A 24,552-nucleotide genomic window follows, 5' to 3' on the forward strand; every position below is an offset into this window, starting at 1 on the left:
AGCAATGTTTCCAGGCTCTAACTTTGTTATTCTCTCAACTTTTTCATGAGTTTAACTTGTATGCACTGTAAACAGACACGCTAAACCACACACAACATTCTAACTGTCATGAATATTGGCGCTTTAAGCAAATTTATTACCGCCTCTTCATTTTCCTACTTAAAAATGATCAAATGTACATTTTAATGATTTTACCTTGTGCATGATTTCAAGGAAATATTTGAAACACCAGTTCATCATTTATTACATTTTTTCAAAATCTTTCCACTGAGTTTATTTTTCTCTTAAACCAAATGCACCATTGTAATTTTCTGCAATACGTCGCTCTGTTACCAGTTCATTTATTCAGCTAATCTGTTTATTCTTCAGTCTACTACAGAGTTTTTTGACAATTATGTATTATCATGCAATTTTGATATCTTACTCACTGTGCCTAAGTCCAAATATTTTGCACTGTCTTTCTGATCCATCCCGACATTTCCCAATTTTCCCAAAGCCTGTATGTAAGTGAACAACCTGATTAGACTAGATAACAACTTCATTAGTGAAACAGAGCTGAATTGTTCAACGTTGTTTCGCTGTAATTGAAATGTGTGTTAGTTAGTCACAAATTGTGTTTTATGCTTAGGGGCTTCTACTGATTTTTATGTTTCTAAAATCATGTTTTATTGTTTCTTCTAATATTTCATTCTAACTGTAGTCTTCTGTCATCTGTCATTAAATGTGATAAATTGTTTCAACATTGCACTTGAAGCTTAATGTTCACCTTTTACAGTTCTTACATTGCTTGAATGTGTTAATTTGAGTTTGGCTGTCACCTGGATAACTTCAGTTTAGAGGAAAGAGTCTGCTACAGGAGGGTAATACTGGATTTTGAAGTTCTTAAAATGATTTACTTTGTTTACAGTGGTGCCACAGAAAATGATGCACCTCCGCCTAATGAGAAGCATTCCTCAGTTTCCTGTTACCCTTGTAACTGGATCGACTCTAATGCTTTGGAGAGTGGAGCTAAACTCCCCCTCAGAAGCCCCTTGTTGGACTGCCCTTCAAATCGTTCATCGTGGCCAAACCAACGTTACGGGGATGTTGACCAAGATGGTTGTGATTTTTTATGTGAACACAGAAGTTACTACAGTTATCCACGTCACAAAATGCCAAGTACTCCAAAGAACATAGTCCCAGTACTGTTTCAGTATGGTAGCATTGAGTGTGCTGGGGGCTGTGAAGAGTTTCCAATTAATAAGCAGCAACAATCCAAGAATGGAAAATTCCATTTTACTCTGACTGGCTGCCCAAGATCTACAAGCTATTCCTCAGATGGCTATGGAGAAAAACCTTTAGCAGATATCGTCCAACAAAGTCAGTCATGCCCCACCTTACCACCACGTCCATTAAAGCTCACTGAGGAATTAGTTGGCCTAGAATCACGGTTTCTGCCATCAACTATAGATGGGGCTGAGGACAAGCCATGGATTTGCTCAACAGATCTACCTGATGTAAATTTTGGTAACAAAGGTACACTGGGTTTATTTTCTATTCCTCCTCCTCCTCCTTCTCCTTATCTGCAATTAGCACGTTCATGTGGTGATGGATCCCCCTGGCAGCCGCCATCTGACCTTAGTGGACTGTCTATTGAAGAGGTGTCAAAGTGCCTGCAATTTATTGGTCTCCCTGAAGAGATTGTGTCACTCTTTGTGATGGAAAAAATTGATGGAAATTTACTTGTACAGCTGACAGAGGAAATCTTGTCTGAAGACTTTAAGCTTAGCAAACTCCAAATTAAGAAGCTTTTGCAGTTCATCAGTGGCTGGCGACCCAAGATGTAGTGCTGTGATTCAAAAAGCATAAATGTAGAGGATCTGACCTCAACATTTATTGTTTTGCACTAAGTAGCCATCACTTTTGGACTGTGTCAAATCAGTGCTGTGTCTCTGAATAGTTTGCTTGTAAAGGTACGAAATCTAGTTTTTCTATGTTGATTAAACTGACATCCTATGACAAAAGAAACCTTGCTGGAAGTGTGCCTTGTGTGCTAATCACCCATCATTAACTGTTTGAATTATTAAAAAATGGAAGTAAATTGGTTGTTTCTCAAGTTCATAAAATTGTACCTAATGTAGAAGATAATACTGTACTAAGTGCTAGATTCCTGATCAAAAAGTCTTCTGGTTCAGATTTTTGACATACAGAATTGCTATTTAACTGTACTGTTATGGGTCTAGCCTACTGCTTAGCTACTGTATTAATGTTGCATTTTCTTAATTGATATATAAAATGATGGTGGCACTTGTTTTTACTACTGGTTATAGGTTCTTGCTGGGCACATATGTATGTAGATTAATAAAAATACCTAGGTTTTTGAGTTGATCTTGAAACAAGTAAGCTGAACAAACTGAATTATAACAGAAACAACATTTAATATAATAAACCCATTTCAGACTGAACTAAAAGGCCTGAAAGGTGTCATGAGATTTACTGCTTTTGTCAGAAATGCTCGAGTCTCTGTTAAAACTTTTTTCTGTTTCATACCTGACTAGCGAGTGTAGATATCTTCAGATAGAGTTGATGAAAAAGACTTGCTAAATATATTTTCCCAGCAAAAAGACTTGTGTTACCAATCATTCAGTGCATCAGTCCATGTTAACTGAATCCTCGTTCAACTATGTCCTAAATTTGCTAGTCCAAAGTAGTTGAGAAATGTTCTGCCTTATCTTCCAAAGTAATACTATTCAAGTGGCTGAAAATTGTGTTCTCCAGGAATAAAGTATATCTGTATGAATGTATCATAGCTTCACAAGATTCCGAGCAAGGCTGTTAAGTTCAGTTCATGATATTGCTGAAGAAATTAATTTCTTCCTTCAGATGTTGTCATGTTTAATTGTGCTCTTGCCAGCAATTTTCAAAACTAAAATTAGCACGATAATAACTAACATTAAGAAAATAAAGACTTTCAATTACGTATAGCTGAGGATATCCCAAAGGAAACACGGCAACAGACATATTGAACGATAGAAGCCAAAGACGCTGAATGCCTGAGGTTGTTGACTTGTGTACCGAGCTGGCTGGTTATAGTTTACATGTTTTGTCACCATGCTAGGTAACATCATCAGTGCAGCCTCGAATGAAATGATGTTATTCAACTTTGCTTAGTATTTATAATGATCTGGTCTGTAAGGTGCTTTGTGTCATTTCTGGATCTCTTTTGCAAGGGTTTGTGTATGGGGTCTAATTCCACATGTTTATTGACTGTATTATGGTGGAGAACCAGGCCTCTAGAAATTCAACACACCACTCCGTCAATAACATATTCACCGGGATCAAATTCAAAAGAGAAGAGGAAAACAACAATCAACTTCCATTCCTAGACATCAGGGGTAGAATGAATGATGAATGGGGAATTCCAAGCCACAGTACATAGGAAGGCAACCGACAGTGACTAAATCCTCCATTTCCAAAGCAGTAACCCCAACGTCCACAAATTTTAATGGGCCACAACCCACTGCAACACACCTGAACTTCGCAAGAAGGAGGAACAGCGCCTGTACAAGGTCTTTGCGATCAATGGATACCCCACCAATTTCATGCCTACTAGATAGACAACGCCAAAAGGACCTAATATGCTGGCCACACTACCATATTTCAAGAACATACTGGAACTGACAACGAGACTTTTACCACCATTAGGAATTGGGATAGCACACAAATCCACAGCCACACTACAACAACACTTACAACGACCAAAGAACCCATAACATGCAGGAGCAACGTAATGTACAAAATACCGTGCAATGACTGCCAAAAACATTACAACTGCCAGACAGGAAGGAAAGTAACCATTAGAATACACGACCACTAGCTCTCCGCGAAATGACACGTTAAATTTCCCTCATTTCATTAGACTTGGACAGTGAAGGCCATCAACTTAACTGGGATAACATGACCATCCTGGCTCAAGCCAACCAGAGACACACACAGGAATTCCTAGAGGCCTGGTTCTCTACCTGTAATGCAATTAATAAACATGGGAATTAGATCTCGCTACCCTTGCAAAAAAGAACCAGAAGTGACACAAAACATCCCAACAGACCAAATCATATAAATACTAAGAGGAGTATAACAATATAGCTTCATCAGAGGCCTCACTGATGATGTTACCTAGCATGGTGACAAAATATCTAAACTGTAACCAGCTAGCCCAGCAGGCAAGTCATTAACCTCACCCCCAACCCAAGCTATAAATCTTCGCAAGTACCTTAAAGGGCCGAAGTGCCTGCCAATCTTATTTCTTCTGATCTTACAGCCTACAAACAGCAACCAGATAATGAACAAATGGTTTAAAAGCAAAATAATGACGCTAGAAAACTGTTTTTTTTAAAAAAGACGGAAAATGATGGGAATACTAGCAAAACTGACAGCAGGTGAAGAGAGAAGCAGAGTTAATATTGTTCTGTCCTCTTCACATGCTGCTAAACCTCTTGTGTATTTCAGCATTTCCAGTAATTAACAAGCAATTTTTTAAATGATTTTGGCCATGGTGTAAATCTAGGATAGGGTATTGGGAGAACTCCGCTGTTTCTTAAAATAATGGTGTGGGATTTTTGACATCTACATAGGGTCTTGGTTTAACATCTTACTTGAAGGTTCACCACTCCCTCAGTATCACACTGATGTCAGCTTAGATTTTTTTGTGTGCTAAGGTCGGGAGAGTAGGTCTAGAATCCACATCACCTGATTAGAACAATGTGTTACCAAATGAGCCATAGCTGACAGGAGCTTTATTTTACAGACAAAATGGATACACAAAGACTAAGTTTCACCCATTTGACTTCCTGCATGATATTTGCCCAATCAAGGATTTCACTGGAACTTGATCTTTGTCCAAAACTGCCTCTATAAGTGGTTGTCAAGTGGTTTGTGAGACATGGCAAGGCATTTTAAAAGTTAAAAGCAAAACAAAAAAAGCCTGCTTTCTCTCAGCAGATGCTGCCAGACCTGCCAAGTTTCCCTAGCAATTTCTGTTTTTGTAGTTGATTATGTAATACATGTACTTCTTTTTATGTCAAGTTGACCACCCTTGTTTTTCTTGGTTATATTTGAGCTGAAAGCTCTTTGAGTAAACTGGTATGGTTTCTTTCAGATGTGTACAGTTAAATCTCCTCATAGAAAGCAAAAGAGTCCTTAGCTCTTCGAACTCAACATTCTTCAGATTGGATTGATTATGAAGTCCCATTTCTAACTCTCAGTTGTACATAAGCTACTGAACAAATTAATTTGCCAAATCAGTGAGTATGACTGCAATTCCAGAATGACCAACCATTTTCAGAGATATAAATTTAGGAGCAGGAGTTAGCCTTTCAGCTCCATGAGTCTGCAGCACCTTTCAGTAAGATTGTGGTTAATCCAATTGTGGCCTCATATCCCTTTGATATCCCTTCGATTTCCCTTGCTAGTCAAAAGTCTATCTCTGCCTTAAAAATATTCAGTGCTTGTACCTTCACTATTCTCTGACTACGTGAATTCCAGAGACATGACACTCGGGGTGGGGGGGGGAGGGGAATGTCTCCTCATTTCCACCATATGGGAGACGACTTATTTTGAAATTGTGTCTCTTGTTTTTCCATTCTGTCGCACATTGGGAGTATCCTTTCTACATCAACACAGTCAAATTCCCTCATACCTTTATGTTTCAGGGGTATCACTCCCTATTCCTACTAAATGCCAGTGGATACAAAGCATTGTAACAAACCAAGCCACTGTGTAATCTTTCCTCATAATGTCCCCATCCCAGAATCAGTTGAATGAAGCTTTTATGCATTGTTGCTAGTGCGATATGCTCTTTCCTAAATAAGGATACCGATACTGTATCCCATAACCTTGTACAGCTACCTTGCCTTCTACAAGTAGAACAGTTGCAAAATATGCCCCCGTTCCTTGCTTTCTCAGTCACTTGCTGTACCTGCATACTAACTTAATGATTTAGTAATTTAAATATTGAGTATCCTGTTAATAAATAGTCGTAGACAGGTTATCCAGTGGTTTGAATAGCATAATTGAGAGACATTTAATGAAATGAATAACATTGTAAAAGTTGTTCAGTGGTATCACCATAAGTAAGCATTTATTTGATTTCTGCTTATTAAATTGTGAGAATGAAATATTGATATTTGTTTCATGTTCAACTAAAATGCTAACAAGTAACAGAAAATGTGATGGACGTACAGCAAATCATTGGTTGAAGAAGAGTTATGTCAAATGGAAGAGAGTTGTTTCATGTAGCAGGATGGGAAGTGGTGTATCCAAGGCTATGGGAGTCATTGGTCATAGAATATATTCATTTGCGGACTGTTCCTAGAATGGACATGAAGATATTTTCAGTAGAATTCCTGTCTGGAAGCCAGCCTGATTGCTATGGTTGTCTGCCTGTACGATGAGCAAGGCCACAGAAGATGCTACAGCTTTTCTGGTAGGTTTTTCGGTTGCACAGCTGACAGGCTGGGGTTGAGGGAGGTTGATTCTGAAATGAGATGAGGATAATATAAGAAATTGTTTGTGGTTGGGGTTGTGTGCGTTTTGGCTCCATTCTAAGCTTTTTGGACCTGGAGTAAACCCTTGTGCTGCATTCCTTATGCACACAGTCCCATCATTCCCCCTTTTCCCAATCCATGGAGTATCCAATAAATGTAAACATGTAAAAATGGACACACTATCTTTGTAAAAGATCTCACTGATCAAGCTAGCATGAATACAGGTTGGTCATGATGTTATTCCACCTCCATTAATAATGGAAACGGGAGAGTTTAAGGCAGATTGTGTTTGTGTTTTAGATTTATATTTTTACTTCTTATCCCAACCAAACCCATATATTTACCTGAGATAACACTGTATGAAGCTGGATGAACAAAGCAGGCCAAGCAGCATCAGAGAAGCAGGAAAGCTTTACGTTTTGCGTCGGGACTCTTCTTCAGAAGGGTCCTTGTTCCTATTTGACCTTGACCCATGAGAGTTCGTGAATTTGGAGTCAAGCATGAGGACTCTTTGTGCAGCTTCTACTTGAATAAGTGCCATTGTGCTGCCACCTCTGCTTAAACTCACTTATCAGTGATGGTTCACTTAGAGATAGTAAAAACTGCCGAAGGTGGAGTCAGAAGAAGGGTCCCGACCCGAAACATCAAGTTTTCCTGCTCCTCTGCTGCTTGACCTGCTATGTTCATCTAGCTTCACACCGTGTTATCTCAGATTCTCCAGCATTGGAAGTTCCTACCATATGTTTACCTCGTGTCTTACCTTCTATATCTCATAATGTATTCCAGTAATTTCCCATAACTGTTGAAACTACAGATCTGTAGGTCACATACTTCCTCCCTTCTATCTGATCTAGTGCAATAGGCTGAATAGCCTGTTCTTGCTTTTATTTGCATTTTTTGCATTACAAAGCTACAATTCCTGATTTTGTTCATAATTGAAAGATTATAGTAAGGGCGTCAGCAATTTACCTATTTCTTTTAACAGACAATGGTAGAAGTAATTTGGTACTTTCCATTTGCTGTTTTCAATCAATAGTTACATTGCATTGATGTGCTGGGCTCCTCCATTTGAGACGATGAGGATATTTGTGGAGTGTCACCACCATTCACAACCAAATGCAGCAAGACTTCAGAGCTTAGCTCTGATCCATTCATTATGGAATTGCTTAGCTCTGTTTGCTTGTGTTATTTGGCACATTATAGCTTCAGCAGGTTGATACCTCATTTTTAGGTATAGGTGGGGCTGCTCATGGGGGTGTTACATGGTATTGAGCAAGAGATTTCCTTGTTCGTATTTGACCTGGACCCATGAGAATTTGTGAATCTGGAGTAAAGCGCGAGGACTCTTTGTGCAGCTTCTACTTGAATAAGTGCCATTGTGCTGCCACCTCTGCTTAAGCTCACCTACCAGTTATGGTTCACTTAGAAATAGTAAAAACTGCCGAAGGTGGAGTCAGAGCAAACATAGTGTGGAGCTGGAGGTACACAGCAGGCCAGGCAGCATCAGAGCAGTAGGAAAGTTGACATTTCGGGTCGGGACCCTAGTTCAGAAATAGGGGAAGGGAGCTCCAAAATAGGGGGAGGGGTTGGGGCTGGGGAAAATAGGTGGGATGGTGATAGATGAATGCAGGTAGGCTGTGGTGGGGATTGGTCAGTGAGGTGGGAGGTGCAGATAGGTGGGAGACAAGATGGACAGGTCATGTCAGATCAAGGAGGCGGGGTTGAAAGGAAGGGTTGGTTGTGGGATGAGGCTGGGGGGTGGGGAGATTTTGAAACTGGTGGAATCTAAGTTTAGGCCATTGGGCTGTAGGCTCCCAAGGTGGAATATTAGGTGCTGCTCCTCCAGTTTCGCGTGGCTTCATTGTAATACTGGAGGAGGCCCAGGGAGTGGGAGGAGGAGTTGAAATGGTTTGTGACTGGAAGGTGTAATCGTTTGTCACAAACAGAGCGCATGCGCTCTACAAAGCGATCTCCGAGCCTCCGCTTGGTCTCACCGGGGCCACATCGGGAGTAGCAGATACAATAGGCCACATTGACGGTTATGCAGGTGACCCTCTTGCTTTATATGACAGGTTTGTTTGGTGCCTTGGATGGAGGTGGGGGGGGGGGGGGGGGGGGGGTGTTTAGGCACAGGTGTAGCACTTCCTGTGGTTGCAGAGAAAGGTGTTGGGGGTGGTAGGGCTGGTGTGGAGCAGACAAGGGAGTTGTGGAGAGAGTGGTCCCTACAGAAGGTAGATAGGTGTGGGGAGAATTTCTTGGTTCTGTTAATAATTTCCTTTCTAGCAGTTGCTGCAACAGAGTAGTTTGGTAGGACATTTCAGGGGAAAGTTAAGAATGAACTGTACATATAGGCTGATTTTCCTTCTCTAAAGGGCGTTAGTGAACCAGATCAGTTTTCATAGTTATCAACTGCAATTTCATGGTCATCATTAGACTTCTGGTTCCAGGTTTTTATTGAATCCAACTTCTATCATGTCACGGACAGATTCCCGGATTACTAGTCCAGTGGCAATGCCACTAGGCCATCATCTCCCTTGTTATGAGCATTGTCAACAATTTGGAGTTTGCAGCAAACAGATGTTACGTTCAATGAAAAATGTGCTGTTACTGCTATTAACTTGATCCTACGTGAATGTGGGACTTTCCGGGCATGAAGAAACAGATGAATTTGGCATCTGCTTTGAGCGTGATATGATACACAATACTGGGTTTTCCTATGCCTCTAAATAGACAGGGGAAGTGTTGTCCAAATTCACTCAAGCTGGCTGGCTGAAAACTACAAATGCCTTAAAGATGAGTTTGGAAGTTGTCCGGAATATCCTGTTAAGTGGCGAATATACCTAGTTGTGATTACATTTCCTAAAACTGGCCTTTTACTTGGCTGGATAATTACCTGGAAGGGTAGCCTCTCTTAGCCATGTAAGGCTATCTGACAAAACAGTGGCAGCAGCCCCTGTGTATAACTTAGGATGTGTGCTGGATGCGGTGGCAATTTCTGTATTCCAGCGTTGGTGATCCTAGTTGTTAATTTCACCGATAAGTCAGATTTCTGTACGAAGATATGCCTTTTAAACAGTGTATCTTGTTTATTTCCTAGTATTCACATGAACAAGGAGCACCATAATTGTAGGTGTAACTTTCCAGGGTAGAGCCGCCTTCCTGTCAAATCGAGAAGTCTCTCAGCATCAGATTATAGTCTAAAGGGTTTATTTAAAATCACAAGGTTTTGGAGTTCTGCTACTCTGTCAGGTGATCTGCTGCTTTGCCACTTCACCTAGAAAGGACCAGGGCTCTGAAAGCTTGTGATTTTAAATAAATCTGTTGGACTATAACTTTGTGTTATGTGACTTCTGAATTTGTCCACCCCAGCCCAACACCAGCATCTCCATATCCTGTCAAATTGAGTGAACTTGTAAAGTGTTGGCTGGCACTTTTTAATGTGGTGAACTGGTTTCTGCTGTTGTCCTTTAATTTCTGTACCCGATAAGGCAGCTCCACCAATGGCAAGCTCAACTTGGAACCTTGAGTATCTGTAAAAATTGTAGGTGGATTAAAACACATTATGTGGCTCACCTGGAGCATGTTGTTCAGTCCAGTGTTCAGATTGCTATTGGGTACCTTCCGCTGCTAATGGAGGATCGTTAATGTGGATGACTGAAGGTCTTTCTCCACAGTTCAGTGTCTAGAGCATTGCCATTTTTGCATGCTACTGTGGTCAACCCATTCTGAGGTTTCTTAGTCTGGCTTACCCCTTTAGTTTTGAACTCTGGCTGCTGCTGGTCCCTTTTGAATGGTTTATTTATTTATTGTCACATGTATCTTGAAAATACAGCGAGAAGTGTTTTGTCACCATGATCTGGCAGTTTTTTGAGGTACAATGAGGGTAAAAAGAAATTACTTCAATGAGAGTTCATCTTCAGTTCAAATTGGGGTCTCAAGCACGGCTTCAGGGCTTTTGCATGACGTTCTGGTCCTCAGTGAGTCCTCTTCTGGAAACAGTCATGACGACACGATGCTCCAGGAGACCCTGGCTCTGCTGCTGTAGCTGCCTTGCTGTCACTGCCAAGAGTCCAGGCTCCAAGCCTAACCCCATCAGGAGTCTTTGCCCCAGGCACTGGCCCATCAAGAGGCCAGGCTCCAGGCTTAGTGCTGCCAGGAGTCCCCACCCCAGGAACCGCAGCCGCCAAGCAACCGTGCTCTGGGCATACCGCCTGCAGGAATCCCTCCTCTGGGCAGTACTGATGATGTCTAGGCTTTAGGCCTACTGTTGCTGACATTCCAGGTTACAGACACCACTACCACTGCCGCTGCCAGGAGTTCTGGTCCACGTCACTGACGCTGCAAGCACCATCCTGTCGACACCGTTCTGGCCCCAAAGATGATGAAGAAAGGAGAAAAAAAAAAGACTAAAAGTAACTTGGAGAAAATGATGGCTGCCAGCCTAGAGTAGATGGGCTCCGACTAGCTACTGTGCCAATGCTATCTTGGATAATGGCTAAAATAGCTTATTTTTAAGCTAGTGGCAGACAATGCTTCTGTATTCTTTGTTTCTACTACAGGCACCATCTTGGCACTTCACCTGACAAAGAGGCTTGCGATTTCAAATAAACCAGTTGGACTGTAACCTAGTGTTGTGTGACTTCTGACTTTGGCACCATCTTGTGACATCCATATGTGTGGCTCAAGAATTGGTGCAGCAGAGAGGGTTTTAGATTCTTGGACCATTGGGACCATTTCTGAGGAAGGTGGGACCTCGAAGCAGTTGGTCTGCACCTGAACCAGAATGAGACCAACCTACTTGTGGGAAAGTTTTAGTGCTGTTGGGAGGAATTTAAACTAGTTCAGCAGGGGCAGGGGACACAGTGTGAAAGGACAATAGTGGCACAGTAGTTGTGTGTGCTATCTACAAGATGGACTCCAGAAATTCACCAAAGATCCTCAGACAGTATCCTCCACAACCACGACCACTTCCATCTGAAGGACAAGGATAGCAGCTTCATAGGAACACCACTGCCTTCAAGTTCCCCTCCAAGGCAATGAGCCATTCAACCCACAGCAAGTAAGCTGCAGCAGTTCAAGAAGGCAGCCTACTACCACCTTCCTGAGGGCAACTAGGGGCAGGCAACAAAACATTCCACAAAAAATGAATTTTAAAAAAAAACCTTAGAAAAGGAATCTAGGCCAAGGGAGTTTGAACATGTTGGACCTTGAGGGAATAAGGCGAGGCTGGGTGACCTCTAATGCTAGGAACGGGTGAGACAAATAAGTTAAGGTCATGGTTTGACATGTGGAATTATGATATGATAACCAAGGCACGGTTGAAGAAGGGGTGAAACTGGCAACTTAACATTCCAGGGTGCAGGATCTTCAAGCAGGAATGGACAGAGTAAAGAAGAGATGATGTATTATTAATGAAGAGGTTAGTAATTGCAGTAAGGAGGGAGGTTTGGAAGCAAATGAAAAAGGAAGCTTTGTGGATGGAGTTTAGGAGTTAAAAAGTGGGCAGTCACACTGTTAATGATTATAGGCTGCCCCAAACAGTCAGTGAGCAGTTGAACAGATATGTAGTCATTGAGGTGTGCAAACATAACAGTAGAGTAATTAGGTTTCAACTTCCCCAACAATAAATGGTATAATCTTAGTATGAAGGCACAGATTTGTTATCTGTAGAAGAACTTTTTATATTAATAGAAGGGAGAGCGCAGTCCTGGATTTAATGGTGGGGAATAAAACCAGACAGATGTTGGAGGTGGCAGTGGGGGTGAGTATTTTAGTGACAGTGACCACAACACCATTTATTTTAAGTTTGCTATGGAAATGTAAAAAGCAGGTCTGCAAAGAAGTGATTTGAATTGGAGGAAGGCAGAATTTTAAATAAGGCAGAATCTGGCAAAAGTAGGGTAAATCTGCCGCAGGACAGTAGGAGGTGCTCAAAAAGGAACAGGCCCATCTACTCCAGGCCAGCAGCGACATTTTTCTCCAAGTTACTTTAAGCTGAAATGGAGAAGTAACAGGCCCAGGGAATGCTGGATATCTAGAAATATTCAGGACCAGTTGTGTAGATGAGGGGTAATGCAGTTGATATAGTTTTATACGGATTTCAGCATTGGAGACTGATAAAGGAGTTAAAAGCGCATGGGATCCAGGGAAACTTGGCAGGCTGGATCCAAGATAACAAAGTGTGGTGCTGGATGAACACAGCAGGCCAAGCAACATCTCAGGAGCACAAAAGCTGATGTTTCGGGCCTAGACCCTTCATCAGAGAGGGGGATGGGGAGCGGGAACTGGAATAAATAGGGAGCGAGGGGGAGGCGGACCAAAGATGGAGAGAAAAGAAGATAGGTAGAGAGGACAGTATAGGTGAGGAGGTAGGGAGGGGATAGGTCAGTCCAGGGAAGACGGACAGGTCAAGGAGGCAGGATGAGGTGGAAGGTAGGAAATGGAGGTGCGGCTTGAGGTGGGAGGAAGGGATGGATGAGAGGAGGAACAGGTTAGGGAAGCAGAGACAGGCTGGGCTGGTTTTGTGATGCAGTGGGGGGAGGGGAAGAACTGGGGTGGTTTTGGGATGCAGTGGGGGAAGGGGAGATTTTGAAGCTTGTGAAGTCCACATTGATACCATTGGGCTGCAGGGTTCCCAAGCGGAATATGAGTTGCTGTTCTTGCAACCTTCGGGTGGCATCATTGTGGCACTGCAGGAGGTCCATAATGGACATGTAGTCTGAGGAATGGGAGGGGGTGTTAAAATGGTTCGCGACTGGGAGGTGCAGTTGTTTATTGCGAACCAAGCGGAGGTGTTCTGCAAAGCAGTCCCCAAGCCTCCACTTGGTTTCCCCAATGTAGAGGATGCCACACCGGGTACAATGGATACAATATACCACATTGGCAGATGTGCAGGTGAACATCTCCTTGATATGGAAAATCATCTTGGGGCCTGGGATAGCGTTGAGGGAGGAGGTGTGGGGGTAAGTGTAGCACTTCCTGCGGTTGCAGTGGAAGGTGCCGGATGTGATGGGGTTGGAGGGGAGTGTGGAGCGGACAAGGGAGTCATGGAGAGAGTGGTCTCTCCGGAAGGCAGACAAGGATGGGGATGGAAAAATGGCTTGGGTGGTGGGGTCGGATTGTAGATGGTGGAAGTGTCGGAGGATGATGCGTTGTATCCGGAGGTTGGTGGGGTGGTGTGTGAGAATGAGGGTGATCCTCTGGGGGTGGTTGTGGCGGGGGCGGGATGTGAGGGATGTGTTGTCGGCGACGCGGTCAAGGGCGTTCTCAACCACTGTGGGTGGGAAAGTTGCGGTCCTGGAAGAACGTGGACATCTGGGATGTGCGGGAGTGGAATGCCTCATCCTGGGGGCAGATTCGACGGAGGCGGAGGAATTGGGAATAGGGGATGGAATTTTTGCAGGAGGGTGGGAGGAGGTGTATTCTAGGTAGCTGTGGGAGTCAGTGGGCTTGAAATGGACATCACTTTCTAGCTGGTTACCTGAGATGGAGACTGAGAAGTCCAGGAAGTTGAGGGATGTGTTGGAGATGGCCCAGGTGAACTTGAGGTTGGGGTGGAAGGTGTTGAAGTGGATGAACTGTTCAAGCTCCTCTGGGGAGCAAGAGGTGGCGCTGATACAGTCGTCAATGTAACGGAGGAAGAGGTGGGGTTTGGGGCTTGTGTAGGTGCGGAAGAGGGACTGTTCCAAGTAACCTACAAAGACACAGGCCTAGGTTGGGCCCATGTGGGTACCCATGGCCACCCCCTGTGTAGGAAGTGGGAGGAATCTAAAGAGAAGATGTTGAGGGCGAGGACGAGTTCGGCTAGGCGGATGAGGGTGTCGGTGGAGGGGGATTGGTCGGGCCTGCAGGACAGGAAAAAGCGGAGGGCCTTGAGGCCATCTGCATGAGGAATACAGGTGCATAGGGACTGGACGTCCATGGTGAAAATGAGGAAGTCCTGGAGGAGGTGGAGGGCGTGGGTGGTGTCACGGACGTAGGTAGGGAGTTCCTGGACCAAAGGGGAGAAAATGGAGTCCAGATAGGTGGAGATGAGTTCGGTGGGGCAGGAACAGGCTGAGACAGTGGGTCGACCAGGGCAGGCAGGTTTGTGGATTTTGGGAAGGAGATAGAAACGGGCCATGCAAGGTTGGGGAACAATGAGGTTGGAGGCTGTGGGTGGGAGGTCCCCTGAGGTGATGAAGTAATGGATAGTGTTGGAGATGATGGTTTGGTGCTTGGGGGTGGGGTCATGAGCAAGGGGGGCGGTAGGAGGTGGTGTCAGAGAGTTGGCATTTGGCCTCGGCAATGTAGAGGTCAGTGCGCCATACTACCACTGCGCCACCCTTGACTGCGGGTTTGATGGTGAGGTTGGGTGGGAGCGGAGGGCTGCCCATTCTGTGGGGGAGAGGTTGGAGTGGGTGAGAGGGGTGGAGAGGTTGAGGCGGTTCATGTCTCGACAGCAGTTGGAAATAAAGAGGTCAAGGGAGTGGTGTCCAGGAAGAGGCCTTGTGTTGGAGGCGGGTGAAGGGGTCAGTGGAGGGAGGGTTAGGCTCCCGGTTAAAGAAGTAAGCGTGGAGGCGAAGGTGGTGGAAAAACTGCTCGATGTCCAAACGTAACTGGTATTCGTTGATCTGTGGGTGGAGGGGGACAAAGGTGAGCCCCTTGCTTAGGACTGACCGCTCGTCCTCAGTCAGTGGGAGGTCTGCGGGGATGGCGAAGATTCGGCAGGTGTCAGTGTGGCTGTCTTCTCTGAGGTTGCTGGCTGTGGAGGCTGTGGGCGGAGCGATGTGGTCCTCAGCTGTGGGCGGGGTTCCGTCGGCATCGACTGTGGGCGGGGTTGGATCCAAATTGGCTTAGTGACAGGAGACAGTGGTGACAGAAGATTGTCTGTGTGATTGGAAGTTGGTGTCCAGTGGTACATCACAGGGGTTAGTGTGGAGGAATATATAAACTATGTAGAAGAGAGCTTGGGGTAGATAATAAGTAAGTTTGAGACAACACAAAGATTGGTCAGAGTTTACAGTGAGGAAGAAGATCTTGGCATTCAGGATAATGCAGTCAAATTGGTCAGGTGGGCAGATCAGTGACAGAATTTGACACTAAGCGCGAGATGATGCACTTCAGAATAAGTAATAAGACAGTGTCCTCAATGAATGGAAGGAAATTAGGAGGCTCAGGAACAGAGGGAACTTATAGAATACAGGGCAGGTTAATAGGATGGTTAAGGAGGCCTATGGAACACTTGTCTTATCAGTGAGCATTGATTATAACAGCAGGGAGGTTAAGTTTAAGTCAGAACTGTATAGACCTTAGGAACATAAAGAAGAACAGAATTAGGCTGTTCAAGCCGACTTTACCATTTAATAAGTTTATGGCTGATCCAACATTCCTCAATTCCATTTTCTTGATGTTTCCCTGTAACCCTTAATTCCCTCACTGATCAAGAATCTATCTCAGCCTTAAATATACACAAGGATTCTTCACCCACAACTCACTATGATAATGAGTTCTAAAGACACTCAACCTTCTGAGAGAAGAAACAACTCCTCATCTCAATCTTAAATTGGAACCATTTTAGTTCAGAGACTATGCCCTCTGGTTCTAAACCCTCCCATTAGGGGATATAATCTCCAGCCTTTACCTTCTCAAACTCCTTAAGAATCCTGTATGGTAAAATGAAATCACCTCTCATTTTTCTACATTCCATTGAGTAGAGTTGCAACCTGTTAGCCTTTGCTCATAAGACAACCTCACCATCAAAACCGCAGACAAGGGAGGCGCAGTGGTAGTATGGCGCACTGACCTCTACATTGCCGAGGCCAAACGCCAACTCTCCGACACCACCTCCTACTGCCCCCTTGCTCATGACCCCACCCCCAAGCACCAAACCATCATCTCCAACACTATCCATGACCTCATCACCTCTGGGATCATCCCAGTGAATGATCTTTTAATTGCCTCCACTGAAATAATATATTTTATTTACTAAAGCGATCAAATATGTGGCTTCACCAGCAGCTTGTAGATACAGTAATACTACTGGTATGCTCAAACCCCCTTGAAATAAGGGCCAACACTATTAGCCTTCCTGATTTACCTGCTGCATTGTGTTAACTTTTTGTTTTGTGCACAAGACCTTTGTGTTTCAACCTTCTGCAGTTTTTCCTCCTTTTCAGTAGTGTTTCTTTTGTTGTCACTTAACATTAAACAACTTTGCACTTTCCCACATTGGCATATAATGAGAGTACAATGTGTGTCCATTTACTTAGCCTATCTTTAACTCTTGGTAAATTGTTTGAAACCTGCCTTTTCACGTAGGTTTGTCTCTTCTGCAAGTTTAGCTACAGTATATATACCTGCCTCCTCTGAGTCATTAATAATTACTGTAACTAGTTGCAGTCTCAGCACTAATCCTTGTTGGAACTTCACTCTACAGGCTGCCAGCCCATCCCCCTCTCTGATGAAGGGTCTAGGCCCGAAACGTCAGCTTTTGTGCTCCTGAGATGCTGCTTGGCCTGCTGTGTTCATCCAGCCTCACGTTTTATTATCCTGAAAAGTATCCCCACTCATTGTTTCCTGCCTATTAGTGCATTCTCTATCCACACCAATAAAACTACACCCAACACCATGGGCTCTTATCTTATGACTTAACCTTTTGTGAGATACCTTGTTGAACAAGCCTTCTGGAAATGCAATAGGGGAGGCAATGGCCTAGTTGTATTATCACTGGACTGTTAGTTCAGAGACCCAGATAATGTTCTGGGGACGAGGGTTTGAATCCCGCTAAGTCAGATGGTTGCATTTGGATTCAGTAACAATAATATCCGGGAATTAAGAACCTAATGATGACCATGAATCCATTGTCAATTGTCAGAATAAAACCATCTGGTTCACTAATATCCTTTAGGGATATAAACTGTCATTCTCACCTGGCCTGGCCTACTTATTGCTGTGGGTCTGGAGTCACGTTAAACTGTCCTCTGGGCAATTAGGGACGTGCAATAAATGCCGCCTAGCCAGCAATGCCTTCATCCTGTTAATGAATAAAGGGAAATATAATAAATCTACTGGTTTTTCCCCCCCCCCCCCTCTCCCTTTCCATCCTGGTAAAGAATTCCTAAGAAAACTGTAATTAGTCATACTTGTTTTTACCTTTCATAAGAACATGCTGACTCTGCTTGATTAGAATGTGTTTTTCCAAAGGTTGTGCTAATACTTTTTAAAAATAATTGATTCCAGTGCTTTTCCAACAATAGATGTTAGGTTAATGGAACTTTGGTTAAGCCACATCTGAAGTAGTCTGTGCAGTTCTGGTCTCCATACTACAGGAAAGACGAGATTGTATTAAAGGCGATGAAGAGCTCATTCACCCAGATGTTGCCCGAGTTGAGAACTTCAGGTGTGAAGAGAGGCTAAATAAGCTTGGATTGTTTCTTTTGGAGCAGAGAAGGTTGAGGGGAACCTGATAGAGGTATAAAAGATTATGATGGGCATGTAAAGGGTGAATACAAAGCAGCTGTTCCACTTAATTGAAGGGTCAATAACAAGGGGGCATAATTTCAAGTTGAAAGGCAAGAGGTTTAGAGTGGATTCGAGGAAAAATGTTTTCAGCCAGAAAGTGGTGAGGATCTGGAATGCCTGTCTAGGTTGTGGCTGGTAACTTCACAACCTTTTTAAAAAGTACTTGGATTAGCATTTGAAATACCATAACATTCAAGGCGATGGAACTAATGTCGATTTAGTGTCGCTTTGGCAGTACAGACTTGATGGGCTGAAGGGTATCCTCAGTGCTGTAGGATTCCATGCCTCCTCCTCTGAGGGGGAGGTGATGGCCTAGTGTTGTTATTGCTGAACTGTTACTTCAGAAACCCAGGTAATGTTCTGGGAGCCAGATTCAAATCCCACCATGGCAGATTGCAAATTCAATAAATATCTGGAATTAAGAGTCTTAATGATGACTGTGAAACAAAAGAACTGGTTATTGACTTCAGGAAGTAGAATGGAGGAAATGCTGTGTCCGTCAATAGTGGAGATGGTGGAGAGCATCAAGTTCTTGGCAGTGATGATCACCAAAAATCTGTTCTGGACCACTCATGACTGTCAACAAAGTTCAAAGCTGTCTTGAGTTCCTTAGGAGGCTAAGAAGATTTGGCATACCCACAAGATTGCAGGCAACTACAGAGTTGTGAGCAAAGCCCAGTCCATCATGCAAAATCAGCCTTTCACTGTTAACTCCATCTATACTTCCTGTTGCCTTGGGAAAGCAACTAACATAATCGAAGACCTGTGTTTTAGGTGTGAGGCTGGAAAAGCACAGCAGGTCTGACAGCATCCAGGGAACAGGGAAATCAATGTTTCAAGCCAAAACCTGATACGCAGTCTTTCTATACTCTTCCATGAGACAGAAGATATAAAAGCTTGACTAAGTGTATAAATAGATTCAAGAACAGCTTCTCTCCTGCTGTTATCATACTTTTGAATGGATCTCTCAAGTGTTAACACAGGAACAAATACAAAGTTGCTTGAAAAGCTCAGCAGGTCTTGCAGCATCTGTGAAGGAGAAAACAGAGTTAACGTTTCAGGTTCGGTGACCCATCCTCATAACTGATGGTGGCTGGGAAAATGTCAGTTTATATGCAGAAAATAGGGAGGTAGGTGGGGTAGGGAGTAAACAATAGGATAGAGCCCAAAGAGAGAGAGAGAGAGAGAGAGAGAGAGAGACAGTTAGACAGACAAAGGAGTTGCTAAGGATCAGGCTGGGAGGGTGAATAGTTGTTAATAGGAACTGTTAGTGACTAACAACAGGGGGTGTGTAATGGCAGGCTATGTGGTAACAAAGCATGGTGTGTGGGGGGCTGGGACGTGGAAGAGTTTATTGAACTATTATTGAACTCAATATTGAGTCCAGAGGGCTGTAGGGTCCATAAGCGGAAAACGAGGTGCTTTTTCTCCAGCTTGCGTTGGGCTTCACTGGAACACTGCAGCAAGCCGGAGACAGATGTTGGCCAGGGAGTAGGGTGGTGCATTGAAGTGGCAGGCAACAGGTCGTTCAGGGTCTTTTTTGCGAGTAGAATGTAGATGTTTAATTGATGAAGTTTTCCAATTCCAGATGAGAGAGGGAAGCAGCACCGACAATATAATTGATGTATTGGAGAAAGAGTTGTGGGTGGGGGCTGGAATGTTAATGTTGATCTCTCTCTCGATCTCTCTCTCTCTCTCTCTCTCTCTCTCTCTCTCTCTCTCTCTCTCTCTCTCTGTACCTTCTCTGCTGCTGTACCGTTGTATTCTGCACTCTCTTCAGCTACCCTGATGCCCTTTGTGTAGTATGATCTGCCTGCATAGTACACAAAATATTTTCACTGTATCTTTGTGTATGTAACAACAATAAGTCAATCAATTACAATCTTAACAGACAATTATTTTAACAAAGCTACAACAGGGACTGGAAGTGTGCACATTGCCCTAGTCCAAGTACAGAATGCCGTTTTGTTTTCCTGGCTATCAAGATGACAAACAAAACATTTTATCCCAATCAGACTTCAAACAGGTTTTTTGAGTAAACTCAACAATTTATTATCTCAAGCATAATTTAAACAAAATTATTGTATCTTTATTAAATATTAACCAGTCAGTAATATAGAAACATTAATGCTTACCTGTCCAAATAGCCCCAAAATTCTCACAATCATCCATGCACTCTTCAGGAAAAGGAAATGAATGGATTTTTCTTTCGAAATGGGCCTTCTGAAAGGTGAAACATTTTGGTCTATTCTTGAAAGAAAAAGTATAGAATGTTCCAGCATCTGAAGTTCTGATATTCTGGCAAGTGTGGTCAAGTCCCACTGTCCTTGAACTTTGCAGATAACAAAGTGTATTCGAAGAATTAACCCCAGCAGAAGAACAAGTGGATTTCAATCTGAACATGACAAAACCGTAGCAAAAATACGTTGCTGGAAAAGCTCAGCGAGTCTAGCAGCACCTATGAAGAAAAATTAGAGTTAACGTTTCGGATCCTTCCTTAGAACTGCACTAAATAAAAACCTAAAGAACTGCGGATGCTGTAAATCAGAAACTAAAACAGAAATTGCCGGAAAAGCTCAGCAGGTCTGACAGCAGCTGTGAAGAAAGTTAAATAATAACCGGACCCGAAACGTTAAGCGATAACACGGTGTGAAGCTGGATGAACACAGCAGGCCCAGCAGCATCAGAGGAGCCGGAAAGTTTGACGTTTCGGGTCGAGACCTTGCTTCACACCATGTTATCTCAGATTCGCCAGCATCGACAGTACCAACTATCCCCGAAACGTTAACTCTGACTTCTCTTCACAAATGCTGCTAGATCTGCTGCGCTTTTCCTGTAATTTCTGATATTGTTCCCTGCAACCTGAACCAGATAAACAAAAATGCAGAGATAACAAGGTGCAGAGCTGGCCAGGCAGCATCAGAGGAACAGGAAAGCAGACATCTTGGGTCGGGACCCTCCTTCAGAAATGCAATCTGGTTATAGTGGCTAGGAGTTTCTCTGGTTACAGCAGGGGATGAGCTGGCGGTTTCCCCGGTTACAGCACAGGGTGAGGCCGATGATGACGTCGAAAGTACTAGGCGGGGCTTCTGGTCTCCGTGGTTACGCATGCAGCTTTGGTTTTGTTAGGTTACAAGGATAGGCCGCCATGGTGCGAAGTGAGTGAGAGTAAAACGAGCAGAGACTCACTACTCAGTAATTAAATTTCCGAGGCTGCCTGCCTTGTTTATCCGCCACTTCAGTGCCGAGTTACAGCTCCGCTCCCTGGGGCTGGCTGAGTGAGCTCTCCTGTCGGTGATAGTGCTCGATGTCGGGAAGTGGCAGGATGTAGCTCTGGCTGTTGAACCTAGCAAAGGGCGTTTGAATCAGGATTATAACCGACCAATACTCCCTCTGAGCGCAGAAAAGTCATTGCCAAATGTACAATCACCTTTGCCACGAACTCGGTATTAGAATGCCCTGTTGGGAAAAGAAAAAAATCTCCAAGTGTTATATTCTTAAATGATAGCAAGATGATGGTTAGGTGGTGCTGAACTTTCTCAATTCGGTGTGTTATCTAATACACGTATTTTTCTTTGCTGAAACAGTCAACTGGTAGGTTTTTTAAAAATACGTTTTTTTTGTAAACAGTCCGCTCTTAACTGTTTGCCTATTTGCCATTTTACAGTTACTGAAAATTTGATACGGCAACGAGCAGAACATAATAACGGCGAAATATTTTCACTGGAAGAAATTTCCTTACATCAGCAAGAAATAGAGAGAATCGAATACATTGATAAATGGTGCAGGGATTTGAGAATAGTCTACTTGCAAAATAATTTGATTCCTAAGATAGGTAAGTAGTGAGATTTGCTGAGAATGTAGAATGGAGTTAGTCACAACCTTATTTTTATTCTTTTGAAGTAAACTTGTCAGATGTAAGGTATTTTAATTACCATTTTAAATTAAGATGATGAATTCACCTGGTCTTCCTTTGGAAGCCATGATTTGGAGGTGCTGGTGTTGGACTGGAGTGGACAAAGTTCCTTTGGAAGAACAGCTTTCTAAAGCATACAGATTCTAAAGCTAATAAGTAATGGCTGTAACATCTATTTTATTAAGAACACCTATTTTCAGACAAGGTGTTTTGACTATGCAGTTGGTTTCTGTTTTTAATTCTCTATTTTATTTGACTTTAATTCTTGTACTTCAAATCTTAAAATTCTGTAGTGTAAAATGACAGGTTGAGATACACAGACTTTCAAATCATTTTTGTTTAGTTTTGGTAATTGGATGGATGGAAGAGGATGGCTTAATTGTAATGCCACTGAGTAAATAATGCAGAGGCCCAGTCAAAGCCCATTTTCAGACCTCAGAGCAGTTAGGAAATCAGAAATTGAAATTATTAATAGTGACCACGAAAAGGTCGTTAGTTATCTTAGCAGTTCACTAATGGCCTTTATAGCAGAAACTCTGCCATCTTTACATAGTCTGAACCCTGTGTATCTCCAGACCTACAGTGATGCGGCTGGCTCTTAACTGTCCTCTGAAATTGGCAGGCAAGGCATTCAGTCCAAGAGCAATTGGGGATTGTTGCCAGTAGTGCCTGCTTCCCTAGAAAAGAATGAAGAAATGTAAGTTGAGTATTTTTCTATTTCCAGAATAGATTGTCATAACAGTTTTGCAAAGGTTAAATGCATGACCAAATTGTGACTTTGTCAAAGAGCAGATGGAACAAGAAGATAGTTAAGTGGGTGGGTGCAGTAGAAAGGTGCGCAAGACACCTGACAGAAGACGTACAGTTAGTGGAGGTAGAGCGATGTGGGGAGACACCTCAATACACTGAGGCTGTTTGAGGTTGGTTGGCTTGCCGAGCTGGTTCGTTGTTCTTCTGCAGATATTTCAATACCTTGCTGGGTAACATCTTCAGTGCAGCCTCCAATGAAGCACAGTTGTGTTTTCCCACCTGGTTATTAAACTCTGGAGTCTGTTGGGCTGGATTACCTCACTTGCTCACTACCTTAACATTCCTTAGCAATTCCTTAGTGTATTTGGGTTTGAGATCAATGTGTTTGTTGATGGCTTTATTTGTGGAGTACCAGGGTTCTAGGAACTCCCATCCCTGTCTCTGCTTTGCTTATCTCAGGATCTTGGTGTTGCCCCAATCAAACTGGGACAACACCAACATCCTGCAACACACAAAGCAGAGACTGGCGCGGGAGTTCTTGGAAGCCTGGTACTCCACAAAGAAAACCATCAACAAACACACAGAACTTGAACGCATATGCGCACTCCATTGTGAAGGAAAACTGGAAGTGAGGTAAAGCAGCTCAACGGACTCCAGAGTTTAAAAACCAGACGGGAAAACACAGTGGCGCTTCATCAGAGACTGCACTGATGATGTTACCCAGCAAGGTATTGAAATGTCTGCAGAACAACGACAAACCAGCTCAGCAAGCAAGCCAACCAATCTCAACATCCACATCCCGAGCTACAAATCTACTCCAAAACCTTACAATGAGGCTTCCTGGCTGGAGTAGTTGGGATGACAAGGGTTAATGATAAGAGGTTTAGAAAATAGGAGCAGGAGTACTTCATTCAGCCCTCAAGCCTGCTCCACCATTCAATATGCTCATGTCTGATCATTCAATTCAGTATCTTGCTTCTCCCATACCCTTCGATCCTTTTAGCCCGAGTAACTTCAACTAACTCCTTGAAAACATACAATATTTTGGCTTCAATTGTTTTCTGTGGCAGAGAATTCCACAGTCTCACCACTCTCTGAGTGAAGAAATTTCTCCTCAACTCAGTCCAAAACAGCCTACCGATATCCTTAGTCTGTAATCTCTGGTTCTGGACTTCCGGGTTATTGGGAACATCCTTTCTGCGTTTACCCTAGCCCTGTTAGGATTTTATGCGTTTCTATGAGATTTCCCCCCCATCCCCATTCTTCTAACTCCAGTGAATATAGCACTAACCAATCCATTCTCTGTTCTTGTGTTGGTCCTGCTATTCCCAAGAATCAGTCTAGTAAACTTTGATTGCTGTTCCTCCTTAGCCAGAATATCATTTCTCAGTAAGGAAGGAACATGTCCAAAGAGTGAGGAAAATGGCCTTGATGAAGAAATCCAGGGACCTAGCTCATCGTGATATTTTAAATGACAATAGGACAGTCAGAGTGGACTGTTTGTCTTAGTATGTGGTCAAAGAGTGCTAGGGCGGAGGAGATCACCAGTGAGTTGCAGTGGGAGAGATATTCACTGAGGTCTTTCTGGAGGGCAGAGGATGACTTCTTCAAGGTGGGCATCCTTGGAAGAGGCTTCACAGTAGAGTTTTAAGTCACTCAGAGATAGCAAGAACTACAAATGCTGAAGTCAGGGTCAACACAGTGCAGAGCTGGAGGAACACAGCAGGTCAGGCAGCATCAGAGGAGCAGGAAAGTTGATGTTTCAGGTCAAGACCCTTCATCAACCAGTTCTGATGAAGGGTCCCGACCCAAAATGTTGACTTTGCTGCTTCGCTGATGCTGCCTGACCTGCTGTGTTCC

General features: G+C 43.4%; 2 protein-coding genes across 5 annotated transcripts in view; both read left to right on the forward strand.

The window, feature by feature from the left end:
- garem (GRB2 associated, regulator of MAPK1) overlaps positions 1-5,516 on the forward strand; it is a 100,258-nt gene extending 94,742 nt beyond the window's left edge. The window contains exons 6-7 of one of the 2 annotated variants that reach the window (XM_048528701.2): positions 908-1,515; positions 5,138-5,516. In XM_048528701.2, coding sequence (XP_048384658.1) covers positions 908-1,515; positions 5,138-5,151 — 622 coding nt within the window. In that variant the 3' untranslated portion in view covers positions 5,152-5,516. Of the gene's footprint in view, positions 1-907; positions 3,023-5,137 lie in introns of those variants that run through there. The other variant, XM_048528699.2, reaches the window with a different exon arrangement.
- Positions 5,517-6,376: 860 nt separating this feature from the next.
- dnaaf11 (dynein axonemal assembly factor 11) overlaps positions 6,377-24,552 on the forward strand; it is an 89,302-nt gene continuing 71,126 nt past the window's right edge. The window contains exons 1-2 of one of the 3 annotated variants that reach the window (XM_048528702.2): positions 6,377-6,463; positions 21,694-21,861. In XM_048528702.2, coding sequence (XP_048384659.1) covers positions 6,409-6,463; positions 21,694-21,861 — 223 coding nt within the window. In that variant the 5' untranslated portion in view covers positions 6,377-6,408. The other 2 variants (XM_048528704.2, XM_048528703.2) reach the window with 2 other exon arrangements.

Source organism: Stegostoma tigrinum, chromosome 5 (assembly GCF_030684315.1).
Source record: "Stegostoma tigrinum isolate sSteTig4 chromosome 5, sSteTig4.hap1, whole genome shotgun sequence".
NCBI lineage: Eukaryota > Metazoa > Chordata > Chondrichthyes > Orectolobiformes > Stegostomatidae > Stegostoma > Stegostoma tigrinum.